At 46.7% G+C, this 21,112-nt stretch overlaps 1 protein-coding gene across 2 annotated transcripts in view; it reads left to right on the top strand.

Moving 5' to 3' along the window:
* The window catches only part of PLXNA2 (plexin A2), a 219,016-nt gene that overhangs the window by 30,540 nt on the left and 167,364 nt on the right, over positions 1 to 21,112 (top strand). For both annotated transcript variants that reach the window (XM_032289097.1, XM_032289098.1), the window contains one exon: positions 2,679 to 2,861. In XM_032289097.1, the coding sequence (XP_032144988.1) occupies positions 2,679 to 2,861 (183 nt within the window). The remainder of the gene's footprint in view (positions 1 to 2,678; positions 2,862 to 21,112) is intronic.

Raw genomic sequence — 21,112 nt, 5'->3', positions numbered from 1 at the left:
AACAAAGACTCACAAATACTAAGCAAGTTGCTCAGATCTCCACAGCTGTAAGTGATAAAGCGGGGATTTGAATTTAGTTCGCCTGTGTTACATCTTAGTCCAAGCTCTTTCTACGTCTGTTTCCAAGAAAAGCCATACACCAAGCTCTCACCATTTGAGCAAAAGTAAAGGTACATCAGGTGTTTGGGAATATCTGACAACATATTTAAAAAGAACTGGAGGAGAAAAGAAATTCTAGCCAATCCTAGGGCTTAGGCTGAGAACAAATCCTTTTTTTTTTTTTTTTTGTAGTTCTGGAGACTCTAGAATCAATAAGATGGTAGCAAAATCCAGGATTACCAGGTTTTTGCTTCTGTTGTCATTTGTCAAAAGCTGGCTTGGGCTATGCCTGTGCTCAGACTCTGTGGCCTTACCAGCCCTGCAGAAAGTGGGAAAGAAATGGAGGCCATGAAATTAAGGACTTTTAGAGCTCAAAGGAAACTTGACAATTACCTGGTCTAATACTTTTACTTTACAGATGAGAAAACTGAAGCTGAAACAGGGTACATGACATATCAAGGTCACACAGCTGATTTTAGCAGAGAAAGGACTAAAAGGTGGATCGCTTTTGTCTTAACCAGGGCAGTTGCTGCCTACGGTGTAGGGATGAGATGAGGAAGATAAGTACAAAATGTAAAATATGTAGCTAATTATTCTGACCCCCCTTTTTAGGGAGCTAGAATTCCCGTGGTTGGCTCCAGTGATGTGCTGGTAAATATTAAATAACCGACTCTATGTAGGCAGTGGAGGGAGAGGGAAGCTCTGGTTTGTAGCCTCTGCCAACTGCCATGGTGTAAATACTCCTATCGTGACTGATTTCAAGCATCATGGGATGCCACTGAATGCACAGTTATCTCCTGTGAGCTGGCTTCAGCATACCACAGTTTCACTCCCTTCCTGAGTAACCTGTTCCTTCTGCTCTGTGGGACTCCATCTTATCCCAGATTCAAAAGTCACCTAAACCTAAAAATGTGTTTCCTTTCTTGAAGAATGTATACACACCAGTGCGGCACCATCATTCCTACCAGTAGCAGAAGCAGCAGCTCTCTGCAAAACACTATGGAGGCACAAAAAAATGAGCCTCTGCTCCCTCTGGGACTGAAAAGACAAAAGAAGGGAAGTCCCTGGTTTAAAAAAAAAAAATCATATGCCATAACTTATAAACCAATTATTCCATAGAAATGAGGCTGTCAACGAGTGATGATGTGTCAGCCTGCTCTTCCCTGGTGAGGGTGGGAGGAGGAGGCTGAAGGGAAAGGGGGCAGGCTGCCCTACTGCTTTCTATGATTCCTAGACAGCCACTTCCTTCCTCCTCTGGGATGTCTTTGCAGACCCAGAAGGAACAGCTGCCACAGGATGCGGGGCTTTTTCTGGCCCAGGGCCTGAAGCCTTTGCCACAGGATTCCACATTGTGCCATTAACTGGGGCATGTCAGAGCACCCATTCTGGCTCAGCCCCATGCTGGGTACTGTGTACAGAATGCAAACCCCTCAGCAGCCTCTGCCTCAGGAAGCATTGCAGTCTTTGTCTTTCATTCTTTCTTAGATGAGAGACCTAAGATCTTTCTTGAGATATTAGAAACCATCAATTTATCATTCCCTTTAACAGCCCTAGAAGAGGAACCTAATGGTCCAATTTTCATAGCCAGTTAGTGGCAGAACGGGGATCAGGATAAAGATCTTCCTACTTTCTGTCCAGCAATTCTTTTTTTCACTTGCTCAAGGTGATCTTCTTTCAAACGTGCTCCAGTCTCTCCTGACAGATACATTATGGAGCCACACCACCACTCTCCTCAAAGGCTGGAATACGAAGGACGTCACTTCCGGAATTCTCTCATAGTTATATTTACCCAAACATTGTTGAAGATCTGTAATGCACAATAGTGGAAATAGTTGGACAACTTAACACAAATCCTTTGCATACATTCTTTCATTTGTTCCTTCACAATTCTATCAGAAAGGTAGGCAGTTATTATTCCAAAGGAAGAAAATGAGATATATGTAGATTAGCTAACTTTTCTAAAGTATAAGGTACTGTCCAGTATTATTATGACACTTCTTATCTCTTTCCAGTATCTTACATAGTAGAGAGCTAGAATTCCCAAGGTGACATGCTGGTGAATATTAAACAACAGAGTAATTGAATGGCCTAAAATTTCTTGAGCCCAAAGGGAGACCCTACAGCCCAAGAAACAAACAAGAAATCCTCTTGGGGCTGGTGGAAATCTTGTGATGTTGCCTTTAAGCTGATTATCCACTGAAGAAACCCTTGTCTGAAATAGAAAGATCCCCACAGAATGCCATGGTCCTGAGGGACATTAAAATAAATAGAAAATGAGTTCAGGTGATTAGCTTTACAAATTGACCCTGGTTCTCCTGGCCGAAAGGTAGAGGCAGGGGACTCCAGGTGAGTGGAAGGTTGGTGCCTGTTCTTTCGTCTGACTTCGTAAGAACCAGTATGGAATTTGTGGGTGAGCTGGTGAGGAGTTTTTGTCTGCAGCATGTGTTAGGGCCCTGAAATCCCATGTCTGCCTCTCTGAGGCCTGGCTTCTTAAGGCTGGAAGTTGGGGATATGGGTTGCATAGAGACTCCACCATGCCTCCACTGTTACTCACCCCAGTTCCTTCCCCTTCCCTCCAGCCGGTTCCCATTGATGATAACTTCTGTGGACTGGACATCAACCAGCCGCTTGGAGGCTCGACTCCAGTGGAAGGCCTGACCCTGTACACCACCGGCCGGGACCGCATGACCTCAGTGGCCTCCTACGTCTACAATGGCTACAGCGTGGTTTTTGTGGGAACTAAGAGTGGCAAGCTAAAAAAGGTAAGAGTCTATGAGCTCAGATACCCCGATGCCATTCAGCTTCTCAGCAGAGAATCTCTCTTGGAAGGTAGCTGTTGGTAGAGATTTAACTACAGGCAACTTTTTGTTTTGGGGGGGAATGAAGGTGAAAAAGAGGTCAGTTTTGCGACTTCTCTTCTAGCTACTTTCTCTGACCATCGGTCATTGGGTATGTAAAGAATGCAAGCATATTTCAGTATTTTCCAAACTTTAAGGAGGTATATCTGCAAAAGGGAAAAAAAATTGCTCTTCTTTCCCACATCAAGTAAAACTAAGTTTTTGATTATGTACATTATACATCTCCAACATCGCAAATCCCTCCCTAGGACCTGCAAAGTTGATTGTACTGGTCTTTGTTGAATCGAGAGTTGGTTGAAGCAGATTACTGGTCCCAATTCTAAGACCTGGGGCAAACGGTGGGTGCTGCCCTCTGATGGTATACATGCCTGAAGCAGAGGCCATTCCCCTGTCTTTCCTCTTCCTGCAATTACAGACTCTTCCCTTCCCAGCTCCCCACCTAGATGTGAGCTGCCAGGCGGAGGTACACATTTTATCTTGTGCCTCCCTGGGCACTTCTGCCAGCTGGAGGGCACAGGCTGTTGGGGGCTGGCAGCATGGGAGGCCTCTTGTGAGGCAGGCTGAAGCCAACAGCTTGTACCTGCTTGTCTAGTGCCTAGGGTGCAGAGAGGAAGCATCGCCTGGTTCATTATGTGGGATTATAGCAGCCACATTCTTTCCCGTCTCAGCTAATCCCCGTTTCCCAAGCTCACCCTCCCACCACCTTTCCCTGGTCCCAGCACCTGTGGATCAAGGAACATGCAAGACCTCACTGTGTCTTACCCTTTGATGCTGACATCACCCTGGAGCTCTTTCCTCCTAATCCATTTAGAGCCTTGGGAGGGATGTTGTTTGGGAATGTGGAAGGAGGGTAACCTGGAGTGAGACCGAGGAAGAATTTCCATGTTCTGCTTGTTCTGAATGACTGCCAAAGGAGGTGAGAAGAACTGGTCTGGGTTCACCTAGCAGTGCTAAACCCTCCAGGATGCTTCTGGTTCTCATGATACCAAAGCCATTTAACCATTTCCTTGCTTACTGTGGAGGTGCCTACATGTTCCTCTTCTGTGCCCTTCACTCTGCCTGGGACTAGGGACCCTAGCTTGGCTTTTCAGCACATGGAGGAGAGAAAGAATGTGGTCCTTGCATTTGCTTTTCCAAAATGGGAAGGGAAGGAGTTGCTCTGTGAAATTCTGCTAAGATTTATAAGTGGCTTCTGGCTGGGTGTGGTAGCCCACGCCTGCAATCCCAGCATTTTGGGAATCTGAGGCGGCCAGATCACCTGAGGTTAGGAGTTTGAGACCAGCCTGGCCAACATAGTGAAACTCTGTCTCAACCAAAAATCCCCACTTCCCATTCCCCCCAAAAAATTAGCCGGACGCAGTGGTGCATGCCTGTAGTCCCATCTACTTGGGAGGCTGAGGCTGGAGATTCGCTTGAAACTGGGAGGCAGAGGTTGCAGTGAGCCAGGATCACACCACTGCACTCCAGCTTGGGTGACAGAGTGAGACTTTGTCTCAAAAAAAATAAAAATAAAATTAAAATAAATAAAAGTGGCTTCTACCAGGAAGCAGTTCGGCCTGGACCCCTGAAGCTGGCTACTTCCCTGCTCAGCCAGGATCACCACATCCAGTCGGGCAAATTGTGCCTGGCCGAGGAGGATTGGGCTAAAGGTCTAGAGGGAGTTGAAATCCAGCCTGAGCTCTCCCTGTCTCATCATGTACCCTGTGGTATAGACATTTGCCTGGTGGGACTCCTCTAAGTTTCCCCATGGGGACCACCTTTTCCTAGATGGCACACAGGCTCTCTAAGGGCCAGCAGAAGCCACACAGACTGGTGACAGCACCTTTCCCCACCTTCAATCACTGTTCCAGGTCATATGTGTCACTCTGTTTGTCTCCTTGATTCTCTTAAAAGTTCTGTGAAAGGCAGGGGTCATGCTTTACGGACTGTTCTCTTTTCCCCTCTTAATCCCTTCACCAAGTGTTCACTCATGGGATAGGCCTCAGAACTGCTGTGAAAAATAGAACCATTCTTTAAGAAACTTTAGAGATCACCTGCCCCAATACTCTCATTATTTGACCGGGAAACTGAGGCCCAGAGAAGAAAATTGACTTGCCCAAGCATAGAGATCTAGGACAAGTTGCTTCTTGACTTGACACCCAATTTGGCACTGTTTTACTTAAAGAAGTAGCTCTAGAGCCCAGGGAGGGAGACTGAGAAGGATCTTCAGGTCCAGGCTTGCTACAGAGGTCAACTAGGGGCTAATGCCTTCACTCTCTTCAGATCTAGATGTGAATTGAGGAGTCAGTGTTTGCTGAATGGATGGATGAGAAGTGAATAAAGGAAAAGGGAGCCAGGCAGACACAAAGGGACCTTGCGTTGACCTTCCCTGTATCTCCATGCATCGTGCACAGCACACATCGGGGTCTGCTTGGCATCTTCCCAAGTCACACACCTGAGTTGGCCAAGTTCTCCTGGCCCTATTGAAACCCTGATGGACAAGTTACTGTGGAGACAAGTCAGCAGGTTCAAGAGCAAAGCTGGAGGCGTGGCTACCCACAGCTTGTTCTGACCTGCGAGTTGGCTGCTGTTTCTTACTCTTTGCTTGGCCATTTCTTTGGCAGTTTCTATGAGCTCATGACACCCCTCCTTCCTCCTCTGTGCAACTCACCCTTCCTTCCCACCCACACAGCTTTGAGGTACTTGACATTCATACCCAGGTCCCTGCTGGCCTCCCGTCTACCAGCTTACTTGCTCCCACCCCTCTCCAGAGAAATAACCCATGAAGAATTTATGGAATGTCCCCAGGAAACCCTACTATGGTCCAGGCTCCATAGCTCTTTCAACACAGGAAGGAAAATAAAGAAAAAAAAATAGCTAAGAGTTTGGAGAGGGAAGGGAAGCCGGGTGCGTCAGAACTACTCACTTCTTCCCTGCCTGGCCCGGCGTCTGTCGGGCTGTCCAACCCTCATCCACTGTTGCCTGTAGGAACAGGATGTCCCTGTGTATGGAAGTTTAGAGGAAGCAGAGATTTGTTAGAAGTGATAGGACCACAGGGCACTCTCGTGTGCTGTCACATAACTGCTTATCCACTGCTCTCTGCAAGACGCATAGAGAACACCCTAGACAAGACCACTGCCTTCTGAGCCCCAAACATGTGGAGGGGACAGACAGAATAAGGTTAAGTCCCCAAAACCTGTATGTGAGGCTGGGTGCGGTGGCTCACGCCTGTAATCCCAGCACTCTGGGAGGCCAAGGCGGATGAATCACCTAAGGTCAGGAGTTCAAGTCCAGCCTGACCAACATGGTGAAACATGTCTCTACTAAAAATACAAAAATTAGCTGGGTGTGGTGGTGTATAACCGAAGTCCCAGCTACTTGGGAGGCTGAGGCAGGAGAATGACATGAACCCAGGAGGTGGAGGTTGCAATGAGCCAAGATCGTGCTACTGCACTCCAGCCTGGGTGACAGAGCAAGACTCCATCTCAAAAAAGCAAAGAAACAAACAGACAAAAAAACCTTTATGTGCAATGCTTGCATAAGCTAAGGGGATAAGAAGACATGCAAAGATTCACCATAAGGGTGGAACAATTCAAGCAAAACAGCAACCTTAGTGTGATCAGTCTGCAAGGCTTTACTGAAGAGGAAAATTACCAGGGTCTGCTTATAGACTAGATGAGACAGATGAACTGATGAGTTGGGGGAGAGAAGGGTATTCTAGACCTTGGGTGCCACACTGAGAAGGTACAAAGCACATGGCAATGACATTCCAACATGCAGAGGAGCTTGGAAGACTTGGACAGGTAAGAGGGGAGGGAGAGCCCTGGAGGCTTTAGCCCTAAGGAGATCAAGTGAAAAGGATCTTGGGATTTTAGCTAACCATGAGGTTGACGTGAGCCAACTGGGTGATATATTGCTCCAGCAAAGTTAGTCTTCATCACGATAACAGAAGGACAGCTTCTATGTCACGAGACACAGTGACTCCACTTTACCTTGGAGATAACATCACAAGAGGGTGTTAAGCAAACCCAAGTGCCAGATAAACTCAGAGCTGGACAGATGTGCGACTCTTGTTGTGTGAAGGAAAAAAGAGTGAATAAAACTGGACATAGAACAGCTCTCTTTAGATAACATAATTTACTGAGCACTTACTATGTGCCACATGCTATTGAAGAGCTTTATAACTATCAACTCATTTACTCTTTGTATAACTCTGTGAGGCAGGTGCTGTTATCACCTCCATTTTAAAGATGAGGAAATGGAGGCCAAGAAAGGTTAAAAAATAATAATAGAGCCACACAGCAAACAAAATGGAGAGCTAGGACTTGAACCATGATTATCTGGTTTTCAATCTGCAGGCTTAGCCATTAAGCTATGGAAGAGGAATTAGGCTTATTCATTGTGGCCCCAGAGGGCAGGATAGGGCCACTGGGTAGGTGTGACAGTGAAGCCGTTTTCCCCTTCATATAAGGAAGAAGTTTCTTAGAGCTAGACTGTCCCATGATGGAAAGAGCTGACTCAGGAGGGAATGAGGTTCTAGTCAGTGGAAATATGCAAGCAGAGACTGGATGGACACCAGTCAGGGGTGCTGCCAAGGGGACTCCTGCCTCAAATCTCACAGTCTTTTCAATGATGCCGCCACTATTTCTCTGTCTCTGTCAGTGAAGTGTGTGATGAAAGAGGACAGGCTGAGGCACAGAAGAGGAGCAGAAAGAGGAAGGCCAAGGCCCCCTGGATGTGGGCTTTGGAGTGAGGCTGCCTTTGAGCCTGCCCTCAGTGTAGCGGAAAGCCCCTCAGGGTCAGGTAGGAGGGGCTTGGCACTGACAGAGGGAAGTATGGCCAGGATAATGAGGACAGGCAGATGTGGGGGAAGATGCAGGGGAAGGAAAAGCAGGGTATCTGGGGCCTGGGTCCAGCTCCTCCTGACAGCATCCCTCCTGGTTAAGAACACGTGGTGGAAGTCCAGATGATAGAAGTGGAGTGCAAACATCAAAGCAGATGGAGGAAGGGTGACAACAGGAACTGCAAACTCCTTTCACAGGATTTTCCAGGTTTCAGGGAGGAGACAGGAGGCAAATCAAACACATGCCACGGGGCAAAAGAGGGAAGGCGTCAAGCTGAGCAAGGGAAAGATGCCGGGACAATGGAAGGAAGGACCGTCTTGGGTCCAGGGTGAAGTTCCTTTGGTTTCTTCCTTTCATTTGCAGCTGCTGAACTGCCACCTCAGCCCACCTTTCACATCCCTACAGGGCTCCGTGCGGGACTTCTTGCAGAAGGTGGAGGGTGGTGTTTTGCCAGGGCCCCCTAGGCTCTCAGTCCCAGGAACCTTAAAAGCAGCAGACGCTGCTGGCTCTCTTTTCTTTCCCCACCAGAAACTTCCGCTGCTCAAGCATTGTGACATGTCCTTTACCCTGTCCCTTCGACCACTGTGCGTGCCATCCTCCTAGACCCCACAGCATATGACAAGGGAATAGCTGCTAAGGTGTCTGTCTATCTCCCTTGAGATGCACAGGTCCTTGAGGGCAGGGACCTTCCTTTTCACATTCATCATCCCATCCCCACTGCCAGATACATATGAGGTGCTCATGAAAGTGACCTCAAATGTATTGGGTGCCTATCCTATGCCAGACATCTATTTGTACTAATTGAAATAGAACCAGACACCAACAGTGACTCCTGTTGATGTGGCTGGTTGCAAAGGAAGGAAGGTATGATGAGTCGGTAGGTCGGTGTCGGGAGGAGGAGTGTTGGCGTGGCAGTGGCCTGAGGAGTCAAGGAAACAGGACAACTTATGGTGGGTAACAGGAAAGGAGTTTGTTTTCTGGTTAACAACATCTGGAAGAGGGTGGGGTGGTAATCTCGGAAATGTTGGCTGGAAGAAGGGGACAGCATTTACACTGTTGCCTGGAGGGCCCCAGGACAGCACAGATAGCCATCTGCTTCACCTGGATCAGATGCAGGCTGGTGTATAGCAGGGAAGCAGGCAAGAACGCCCAGGGAACCACTGCCTTCCCCACCAACCTCTCTTTCTAGGGCTCCTGAGACATCTTCGCAAATCCTCGGAGGCTTTCCAAGCTCTGGGGAGAGCCCTGGCCTATGCTGACACTGCCTTCTTTCCCGTTAGCTAATGGTGGCCGCTGAAATGCCTGTGAAATCTTTAAAAGAAAATCCTTTCTGCCTTTCCCTAAGGGACATACCAACCCAAGGTCTCCAGTCTCCAGCCCGCAGGAAGCCCTGACTTCCCAATTCTATTCTTCTCTTTGTAATCACACAAACGATTTACTAAGCAAAGCCAGGAAAACTGTGAGCTTCTTGCAGCAGCAGCTTTGGCGTCGGAAAGAATCCATCAGGAGCACCAAAGTATTAACTCTCCCCAGTCCTGGGAGTATTACTCAGTTATTTGATAACACTGGCTGTTTACAAGATACCTTTCCGTGGTCTTTTCATCTTCCTCAAATACTTCAACTGAGCGTGCTGATTGCCCCTGCATCTCTACCCCATTTTACAGATGTAGGACACTGAGCCGTAATGATACTAAATGTCTTGCCCAAGGTTATGTGCTCACCCTCACCCTCCAATGCCAATATTGACATTGGCCTTTAGACTTTCTCCCCAGACACACTAACCTGTTACTTGGCTCCCCTCATGGGGTGGAGTTGCCTTGGCGGACGGAAGGCCAAGTTGGATGAAAAACTGAGAAACATGCCTTTCTCTCTGTGCCAACCCCACCAAACAATAGCCACTCATTCCTCTGAGTGGAAATGATTCACTTGTCTCTCAGTGTGAACCCTTGATTGAGTAAACAGCCGGAGCTGCAGGTCCACATCTAAGAGACCCAGTGGCTCTCCTGGGACCTGAGACAGCCCGACTGATATCCTGACTCTCCCAGGGATCTCAGCAATGCTGGGGACTGGGGCGGTGGGGCGCACAGACCCTCTCCCCTTCCCCGGAGCCTGCATGGAAGGGGTGGGGTGGTGGCTCAGGGAGCTCACCACCACATCCCTAGTAATGAGTTTGGCTCCCTGCCCGGGTTCCCGCCGCCAAGCTCGCTGTTTGTTTTGTTGTTTTATAGGCCTCTTGGGTCCCCAGAACTGGTCTTCTGAAAGCTGGGAAAGGCTGCATTTGGTTGGCACAAGAAAGGGGCATATTTACAGAATCCCCCATTCCCACCCCCCTTGACACAAACACTCTAGCCAGCACCATCTCCTTCCTTGGCCGTGGCAGGTGTAGACAGGGGATGTGGGCTCTATCCAGATCCCCAGCAGACCCCAGGGATTGAGGTCCTGATCTCCCAGAGCCATACTGAAAGGGGAGAAACTAAAGACTCATTTACTTTTTGTGCTTTTTGTGTAGTTTCTAATACGCTTCAATCTTAGACAATTCTTGTATGAGGCATCAGGCTGTGTATTCAGCTGGCTGTTTTGCAGTCTTAACAGGGAGCTCCTGCAGCTCTGGGCCTTATTGCAGAGCAGGTGATACACAGAGAACTGTGTTTTGGGTACAGGGGGGATGGGAGTAATGACTCAAGCTCACAGAACTCAGGTGACCCAAATAGGCTATGCAAAATTTTCAAGTGGCCAAGGTGCTGGTGTTTACAGATGTCTTATCTTTAGGAAAATACAGACCATATATATTTTTATGCCATTAAGCCTTGCTTGTCTGTGGATTTGGAACAGGGACATAGATCTCTGAGTGGGAAGGGACTTACAAAGACCAACTGGTCCCCTCTCCTACCTTCAAATAGGGACCAATTTGCACAACAAAGAGTATAGGGGCTTAGGAGAGACCCAGCCCTGACTCCATCCTACTAGCTGTGTGACCTCTGAGCTTCAATTCTTCAATGTAAAATGAGGACAATTCATGCACCTGCATCATAAGATTACAATTAGGATTAAATGAAATAATTCATTATTGAATATCTACTGTGTGCCAGGAGCTTGGTGTAGAGCAATAGAAAATAAAACTATCGGCTGGGTGAGGTAATCCCAGCACTTTGGCAGGCCGAGGTGGGCAGATCACCTGAGGTCGGGAGTTCGAGACCAGCCCGACCAACATGGAGAAACCCCCATCTCTACTAAAAATACAAAATTATCCAGGCATGGTGGCACATGCGTGTAATCCCAGCTACTCAGGAGGCTGAGTCAGGAGAATCACTTGAACCTAAGAGGCAGAGATTGTGGTGAGCTGAGATCAGGCCATTGTACTCCAGCCTGGGCAACAAGAGTGAAACTCCATCTCAAAAAAAAAAAAAAAAAATGGAAAAAAAATGGAAAAAATGCCTGCCCTGGCGAGGTGTGGTGGCTCACACCTGTAATACCAGCACTTTGGGAGGGCAAGGCAGGCAGATCACCTGAGGTCAGGAGTTCAAGACCATCCTGGTCAACATGGTGAAACCTCATCTCTACTAAAAGTACAAAAATTCGCTGGGCATGGTGGCACATGCCTATAAACCCAGCTACTCAGGAGGCTGAGGTGGGAGAATTGCTTGAACCTGGGAGGTGGAGGTTGTCGTGAGCAGAGATTGGTGCCACTGTACTCCAGGCTGGGGGATAGAGTGAGAGTCCATCTCAAAAAAAGAAAAATGGCTGCCCTGATGGAGATTATACCTTAATGTGGAAAGTCAAACAAATAACATAAGTAAGTACAATATGTAGTATGTTTAGACGGTAGTAAGTGCTAAGGAAAAAAATAGACCATAAAGAACGAATTCATGGAAGGGATGGAGTGCAGACTTGGGCACATGAGCATATGTGCACGTAAACATTACTACAATTGTGACTTAACTTGTGAACCTCGATTTTTTTTTTGTGGAGTGGGGTAGTAATAAACAATTTGCATGTTTGTTGCAAGGATTCAATAACATCATGTGTAAAAAGTGTTTAATATAGTGCTTGGCACGAAAGAGCTTTCTATTATTACTGCTATCTTTGAGGCTTCCCCAAAACCCTAGTTCTTCGCTGGCTTCCTGGGGTAGTGAAGCTGTCAGATCAGGCTCCTTTTCAGTGACATGTTTGTAAGGTCAGTTAGACGAAGAGAATCCTGCCCCCTACCCCCAGCCCTGAGTCATGGGAAAAAATACTTAGAAGACGGGACCAGCTGAGCCGAACTAATCTAATCCTGCTGGACTTTGGCATCCAGTTGCATTAGTCACCAGTGAGAGGTTTCCGAGTCTCATATCACCAAACAATATGTACTGACCCCCTCCCCAGGGTGGGGCTGGGGAAGTGTCAGTTCCTCTGTTGCAGCTTTGCAGAATTAACTAAAATGGGCTCATTCTCCCCCTTTGCATGCCTCCACACCAACCACAATATCCTGGTGCTATGCAGCTCTGCCTCGGGTGACTTGTGTGATCTGAGGGGACCTGAGTTTACTCATCTGGATCACCCATGCCTGCCTGGCAAGATTGCTATGCCTATCAGACATGGAGGATATATAATACCTACCGCAGATCTTGACGTAGTAGATGCTTAATAAATGGCAGTCATCACTGCTACCACCTCAGTTACTGCTAGAGTGACTCCTCCCGCCAGTGTTACCACTACCACTCCTGTACTATGATCGTGTTTTTCTGCCAGAGTTCCAAATTCTCTTTGATTCAATAATCCCATATAATTTTCAGATGATCAAGAAGGATTGGAGGCTAGGCATGGTGGCTCATGACTGTAATCCCAGCACTTTGGGAGGCAGAGGTGGGTGGATTGCCTGAGGTCAGGAATTCAAAATCAGCCTGGCCAACATGGTGAAACCCTATCTGTACCAAAAATACAAAAAAAAAAAAAAAAAATTAGGTGGGCCTGGTGGCAGGCACCTATAATCCCAGCTACTACTCAGGAGGCTGAGGCAAGAGACAAGAGAATCCCTTGAACCCGGGATGCGGAGGTTGCAGGGAGCTGAGATCGCACCACTGCACACCAGCCTAGGCCATAGAGTGAGACTCCATCTCAAAAAAAAAGTAAATAAATAAAGGGATTGGGATATTCCACTGCTCTGTTGCAGATGGTGATTCTGAAATTCAGAGATTATGGATTTACCTAGGGTCAAGTTGCAAATCAAGTGAAGATGTAGAAATTGGAACCAGAACTACAAATACTTCAGGGTTGAGATGGGCCCAGCATATACCTAAGTCACTTGTGTAGCCCAAGATGATCAAGCTAAGAGCTTATGGCTACTTGAACATCTCTTTCCTTCGTGGTAACATGTGCCCCCTCTGTCCGGGGAAGCAGGAAGTACATGGAGCTGAATGTGGTGAAGATGAATCTGGAGCTCTGGCCTTCTAAGTCTTCCTGGAGTTCTACCTGTCTCCTGGCCTCAGCCTCCAAAAAGTTTTCTAGGCTCCAAGGTGAGAAAGAAGTTCAGGAGCTGGTGCCACTGGGATTGTCCCAATCAGCTATCCCTATCCTACCCTGTGTTCTGGTTTCTGTGGCAAAGGCTGAGTGTCTCCCAGCTAATCTGGAAGGAGAAAGGGCATCAACAGGCTTTAATAACAAATCTGGGGTTCCCACGCTTGACAATTCAGGCAAAGAGGCCAGGGAATTGGGGTTAAGGCCCCCAAGAGAGAAGGTTGACACTATCAAGCAAGATCAAGAGTCTTCCCTGAAATGTGTATCATAGATTTCATAGCCGGAGGGGACCTCAGAAAACTGGTCTGGTCTACTGACTTTGGACAAGTAAGATGTGTATTGTTCTATTTTATGGATGAGACAGCTGAGGCCTGGAAAGGTGGAGTGATCTGCTGAAACTCACCCAGGTTCTTACCCACAGAGGCAAGATTAGAATCCAGGTTTCTGAATTCCAATTTTTGGTCCCTTCTCTATATCATTTTAAAGAACATTCTTTCTGCACAAAACATCAGATGGACCTTAGCCTCACTGTAGCATGCAGGCATTTCCTATGCAGAGGTTAAAATTGATCTAGGGATTATTTACCCTGGAGCTAAGAGTCCAGCTGAGCTTCCTGTACCCGGCCTGACCATGCAACCTTGATCTAGGGTGACCAGCATCCCTAAGCCCTCACTCCATGTGACAGCTGTCTCTGGTATGCGACAGCTCATACCAGAACCTGCCCAGCAGGGAGGCCTACTTAAGTTCTTGCCTGAGGGCTGAGAAGTTCTGACAAATCAGAAGAACACTGAATTGGAGCCCTCGAGTCTTACATGTTAGTCCTCTCTCTAGGAATGCCACTTTTTTGGATGGGGTAGGCGTAAGGGATCCACTATAAATTAAGCACTTACTAGATGCGAAGCCCTGAGCTAAGTGTTTTGTTTTGGTTCAGTTAAGCCTCATTAACCCTTGCAAATTGTAAAAATGATTCGTCTTATTTCCGTTTTACATATAGCAAGCTGAGGCTCAACAAAACTAAGTAACTTGGCAGTCACACTGCTACTCCTTGGAGAGCTGGGATTTGAATCCAGAGCTCTCTGACCCCAGACCTGTGCTTTTAACCACTAACTTTTTAGCATTCAGTTGAACTTCTCTACGCCTCCATTTGTCCGCATGTAGCCTACCACCTGCCTGTTGGAGAGCTGCAAGAAGATGCATAGGAGGAGAGGAGAAGGGCCACCTCTCCTCTTTTGAGTGACGGTGCCCTGGAAACCCGGGACATGGCAGCTGTCACCTCGGCACACGCTGTCTTGCTTGCTTCCCTCTCCTCGGCCTCCTCCTCCACCTCCCCGCCCCTCTCAGCCTGGGTCACAATGGACGGGGTGGCAGCCTTTTGTGCCACACACAGTCCCCAGCTGACTCCCCTTTCTCCAGGCATCATTGTTTGCCATGGGCTTTCTGAAGGAGAGACAAAGGAGTGTTGCTGACAAGGCCAAAAGCTGCTGGGTAAAGCGTGGGGCCGGGGCCCATCACCCATGCATCCCTCGGAGCCCCCGGGCTCTTCTTCAAAGACATTGTCTGGGATCTTTTGTGTGCCAGTCATACCCATTCAGAGCTGGCCAGGCAAAGGTTTCAGTGGGGAGGAGGAGAACACTGAGAAATGGAGTCATTTTGATCTGGCAAAATTGGAAGAGACATTAATGCAATAGTTAACAGCAGACCACTCCTAGGGGGATGGGCCCGAATGCTTGTTCTCTGTTTATAGGGCTTATGCAATTCCATCAATATTGATGCCTGATGCCTTTGATTCTGACACTAATCATTGCTATGAATTAAATTTGCAGCCATATAATTAGGATTGCTATTAATAGGGTCCTGAGCTAAGCACTCCGATGCAGCGTGTCTTTTTCTTGATAGAAAATGGCATCCTTGGAACTCTGCTAATGGGACGCACCTGGGATTTGCCAAGAATGATGTGAAAATTATACATTCTATATTTGTATTGGGCCTTTTACTGAAATACCAGCAAGCAAAGGTGAGGCTGGAGGCAGGGTTCACTCCTACCCAGTGCTGTGGGCAGCAATTAGGTGTCTCTCCTGCTCTTTAAAGTATTTAGGAAAGGATGTGCCAGAGCCAATCTTGGTTGCTCATGGTCAAGTTTCAGACAGCTCATAGCCAAGAAGTTCTACTTTATGTCTAACCTAATGAGAGTCAGTGTAGGCTAAGAGACTAGCCAACTAAGGGAAGAGGAATTTTCGTCATACCCTAAGCTTGTTTGAAAGAGGCTGAGCCAAACACCTATTGATGGGCCCAGTTGGGCCTCATTTCTAGGTGGATGATGAGGCAAGACCCCTACTGACAACTGATTCCAAGGGTCCCCATCCAGAGAGCTCCCTGGGCCACAGAGAACCCATTAACTTCACACATAATAGAGCTCACTGCTGCACATGCTGGGGAAGGATGAGCTCTCTTTCATGTTGAGATTCTTTTCCAGGTAAATTTGCAGCATATTTAGTCACTAGGAAACCCAGTCTTTTCCTGCAATTAGCCCCCAGTTCCGCTTCCGTGACCGTCAATGACCCATTGACCCTCAACCTGAGTAATCACATGTGGGCTGAGGGTGAATGGGGCTATCTAACCCTTTACCAACAACGGCACATGTGGTGACCTCCCTTTATCACTTAGAATAATAATTTGTACCAATTGGCACAAGGGATGCATTAGTCCCTGCTCTTTTGATCTTCGGACTGAAAGTGATTTTTCTTTTAAACCATCATTTACTGATTTTTTTTCTCTCATATTTTCAAATTGTTGAGAGAAGACAATGGTTTGAGTTCAGGTCCTAACTGCACTGTTTACTAAATACGTGACCTTGGCCAAGTTATTTAACCTCTCAGCAATTCAGAGTTGAGAGTTCTTGTCTTTAAAATGGGGATAATAATACCTACTTCAGAAAGATTATAATAAGGTTCAATAAGCATAGAAATCTCTTAGCACAGGTCTAGTACACCTACTAAAATTCTCCACACTCCTCTTTTTCTTTGTCCTCACATGTACCCAGATACAAAGGACAAAAGAGATAGCTTTCTTTTTTAACCTCCACTCCGGCTCTTGTCACTCATTCTGCTGAATACCACTTTATTTTCCACCCATTCTCAGGGACAACACACGGAAAATTAATTTCTCCAAAGCAAAGGGCACAATGGAATATGAATTCCAAATGCCTCCAGTCTTTTTCTCTCTACACACAAGGGTAAGCAGGAGCTTTTGCCCCCCACCCTGCCGTGCTTTCTGCTGTTTGTCTTTCGTCTCAGTTAACCCAGTGTCTTATGTGGACTGAGTCCATTCTCCAATTCAGTTCTCAGGACCCCACCACAAACTCACAGGTGTTCAGCACCTCCATGATAGGGAGAAAGGAGCAAGAGCGTCTCAGCATCACCCAAAACTAAGGCTACCCAAAACTAAAACTAAAACACAGGATTTGCATTCACTTATGTCCTCTGCCCCACAGACACACTGTATATTTACCCACTCTGTGTACCTGCATGCTTAAAGGTAAATGTGTGGCTAGAGAGCAATTGGCCAATGGCCAATACTAGCAGAGAACATGGGTATTTTTTCACATAAAACCCTAGGAAACAGTGTGTTTGGTTGAGTCCTCAAGTACTTGAATTTTTTATTAATTACCAAACAGGTATTTTACTTTTCGTACCTGAAGTTGAGCAGGGATGGGATTCCGGCTGGGTGATTGTTGGTGTTGCTGTTGTTTTGGTTCCAGCTAAATAGAAAACATTAATCAGTTCCTGCAATATTGGAAATGTGCCTGATGTTGGGCAAGTTCACAGTTACTCATAGATGCATTCAGTCATACGCTCAACGTAACTATACTCACCCTCTTCAGTTATCTTGTCACTAGCAAGATCTTGTATGGTACAACCAAACCCCAAAATTAGACTCCCCCACGAGGCCATATAATGTACCCACCCCCTTCCTTGCACCTCCAGTCTTCCCAGTAGTCTAATTGCTGCCCCTCTTGAAGCTGTAAAATGTTGGGTATTTTCAGTCTCAGACAGATTCGTGGTATCCCCAGAGGAATGGTCATAGACAGAGAAATGAAGGAAAAAATATGCCCAACCTCCCCCCCGCCATCAAATCAAAGAAATAAAAAATCTGTCTCCTTGGTGCCTCCCCAGTATTTATGTCTAAGCTCAGCAGACACCCCTGGGCTGCAGCCAGTCTGTGTATTAGCATTAGTCCATTACGCTTTTTATGATGCATGTTACCCACCCTTAACCCCCCCAAAAAACATTTTATGACTGTCCTTTTCATTTCTGGAAAGAGCTTCACAGAATGGCAGATGCCTGAATCTCCCCACTCTTTGGGGAGCTATTTGTAGGCAGCCTGTCCCAGGCCATAAACAATGGGAGATAAACCACAGCCACTGGCAGTAAATGCAGCCAAGGCCATGGAGGTGCAAAAAGCAGGGGGCAGGATAAGCTTGGTGGAGTCTTGTACAAGCCCAGTGCCTGGTATGTCTGTGGGTCTCCCCTACTCAGAGAAGGAGAATCAAGAGACTGGGGCAGAAGTGGTTGTCACCATCTTAGAACGCCACAAAAACTAGAGGGAACTTTTACCACTCTCCCTCATGTCTGTCTCCCCCAGTGAAGCCATGCATCCCTTAACTGTGATCAGAACCAGCAAACTTTCCAATCAGAAGGCTCGCTTTGGCATCATTTTCTCCTGCTAGCTCATGCTGCTACCTAAGTCACTACATGCCACTCACTTCCCACTGATGCTTCTAGATCTTGGAGCAACTTCTTGCAACTTTCTCTGCCTTCTACCACTTACTCTTCTTGTGACACCCACCCCTACCCCTTCCTCATCCCTTCTCCAGTACTCTTCCGCTCCCTTGTTGCCAAGTTCAAGTCTCACCAATCCATCACCGCTACTTCTGGCGTATTCAAACTTCAGCCTGGACTCTGGTGGCCGCGGTGGTGATTCTTATGTATACTACATTTTGAGCTGTACCCACGAGCAAGTCACATAGGACACTGCAGGAAACAGCACCTTGAGCCAGCTTTGCTCCAGAAAAGACACCACTAGGAAAAGAAAGCCAAATTCTGAATGAATACTAGAACAGTGGAGATTCTGATTTTTCCGACACACACAAAAACAGCAATCAAAAGCAAAGAAGGCAATGAAGGGTCTGGGAGGTGGAGAAGGACAGCCAGCAAAGCCCTGAATAATGACTGCATCGTGTGGTTTTGCTTCTCATCTGCCCCATCTCGGTGGCAGGATGTATAGACAGGATGGAGGTAATGGTGTTCTTTTTCTTTTCCTTATTTGGTTTTGGACTCTACATCAAATGGAGGCATGTAGATGAAAGTGGTGTGCATTTAAAATGTATGTACACATCAGACTGCTGGAGATAGTAGCTATTATACTGCATGTATGTTTTTTTTCTTTTCTTTTTTTTTTTTTTTTTGCAGTAAGCTGCTAAATTATTTATTGGGCACTGGGCTTTAATCTCATAAACCTGCCTTCAGGCTTCAGGCACCGGCAGCCTGAGCACTGCATAAAACACATACGTCGGGCAGGCTGCATGGAGCACTCCGGTGACTCAAGGTAGTGACTGTTCATTTTCACTTGGCCTTTTCCCCCTGATCAGCTCATTAACAGCAGGTGGACCTCATGAAGAGCCTTCTAGTTTTCCCATCACTGTGAACTTGGAATTGATTTGCATCTAGTAGCAGACAGGGGCCCCAACCTGAGCACAAGTACCAGGGGAACTGCGGCAAGAGGCTCTTCTCAGAGTCTCTTGCCTTGGCTGAGGGATAGGCCTAAAAGATGGAGTAAATGACTCCAGGATTACAAACCATTGCTGGGTTGTCCAGAGCTATGTGCCCTAAGCCATGAACCCCCTTAACATCCCACCCCCAGGACTCACGGGTGAATGATCCTTTTCCTTAAAAAAAAATTTTTTTAATAAAATTTTTAGTTATTTATTTTACATTAAAAATATTTTTAGAGACATCTATTTCTTCTATTAGGGTTAGGAATATGATGTTTTTGTTTTTAAAAAAAAGGGTGCAAATGGCAGATGATGACATTTTAGTTCTGCTTAATCATCACGTTATGTACTCTGGGTAATAGCCATATCTGCACCACACTCACCACCTCTGTTACCCCAGCTGCAATGCAGACGTGCGATCATAGCTCACTACAGCCTCAATCTCTTGTGCTTCAGTGATCCTTCTGCCTTGGCCTCCTAAAGTCCTGGGATTATAGGTGTGAGCCACTGCACCCAGCCCAGACAATTTTTTTTTTAATATCCTGGGCATCAATTTGCCTTTTCTAAGTAAAAGAGATCTTTATTATCCTCCCTGGCTCCAAGGCCTGAGAGCAACTCTCTTGGTATGAATCTCCTTGTCATTCTCTTAAATGCCAAGATAATACTAATGCCCTTAAACTTGTTCATTGGTTTCAGTTCTATAAAGAGCTTTCATAAATATACATACATATATATAGCCCATTTTGATCCTATCTTGTAACCCTAACAATCCCACGGGCTGTGATATTATGGGTGAAGAAACTGGCCAGAATGGCCAAGTGATTTGTCACTATCACCCAGTAATGACACCGAGATTAGAACCTGGATGCCCATCCTTTGTCCACACTAATCATTGCCTAGATGTGTGAGCTAAGTAGCATTAGGCCACCGTGGAAACAGAAGCACAAATTATCTCTGGCACCAAGGGGCCCTAGGGCTATGAGGGAGTAATGTTAACACCAATGCCCTTGTCATAGAAATGTGAGCACAGAAAGGGTTGTGCTTTCCAAACCTTGGGCCTCTGCTGTCTTTGAGCAAATGGAGCCATGCCAGGACTATCTGGGTTTCATCATTCACTGTGCTGCAGCAGCCAAAACCTTATAACCCTCCCTTCCAAAATCGGTAGGAACAGAATATTGCAGTAGTTGGATGCACAGGGTTTTTCATCCATGTTCCATGATTCAGGGGGTCCGTGATCTACCAGAAAAATGTTTTACAAACATTTGTATCTTTAGGTTTTTTTGTGTGTAGCAGGCCCATTGCTTACATAGATTCTCAAAGCTGTTTATGACCCTAAAATATTAAGACCCTGTGTCTAATAGTTTTTAAGCAGTGTGCCTTTGAGCTCTAGGTGGCCACTCCCAACTCCACCCTCCTTCAGTCAACGCATCTTACTTTCATTGTTCTCATCTATCTATTTCATCAATTAGGGTTAGGAGTATGATGTTTTTTGCTGCTTATAGAAAAGGTTCAAATGGCAGATGATGACATTTTAGGTCTGCTTGATCATCACATGTTATCTACCCTGCACCACATAGGCATACCTGCACCACACTCACCACCTGCCGTATACCCACACACACACAGACACACACACACACACACACACCCCATACTCACACCCAGTGTCCATGGCAGCAGGAAAAGACATACTTGCACCACAGTTTACCCCCTGCCATATATGCATACAAACACACACACACACACACACACACGCACACACACACCATCCCAAAACCCAGCGTCCATGGCAGCAAGACAAGGCGTATCTGCACTGCACTTACCACCGGCCATATGTACACACACACACACACACACACACACGCACACACACACCATCCCCAAACCCAGTATCCATGGCAGCAGGACAAGACAATCCTGGAAGAATTCAGATTAGGGCTCAGATGTGAGCCAGAGGAGCCAGAGAGCCCAGACCAGGAGAACTGATCAGGGCACATGGAAAGAGTGGACTCTTGAAGGCTACACACAGGAGACAAAGTCAGGATCATGGTCTTGGTCATAATGCC

This window comes from Sapajus apella, unplaced genomic scaffold (genome assembly GCF_009761245.1).
Source record: "Sapajus apella isolate SASKATOON/1434 unplaced genomic scaffold, GSC_monkey_1.0 scaffold22, whole genome shotgun sequence".
Lineage (NCBI taxonomy): Eukaryota > Metazoa > Chordata > Mammalia > Primates > Cebidae > Sapajus > Sapajus apella.
Note: the sequence above shows the minus strand (reverse complement) of the source record. Positions and strands in the feature narration are given on the sequence as shown.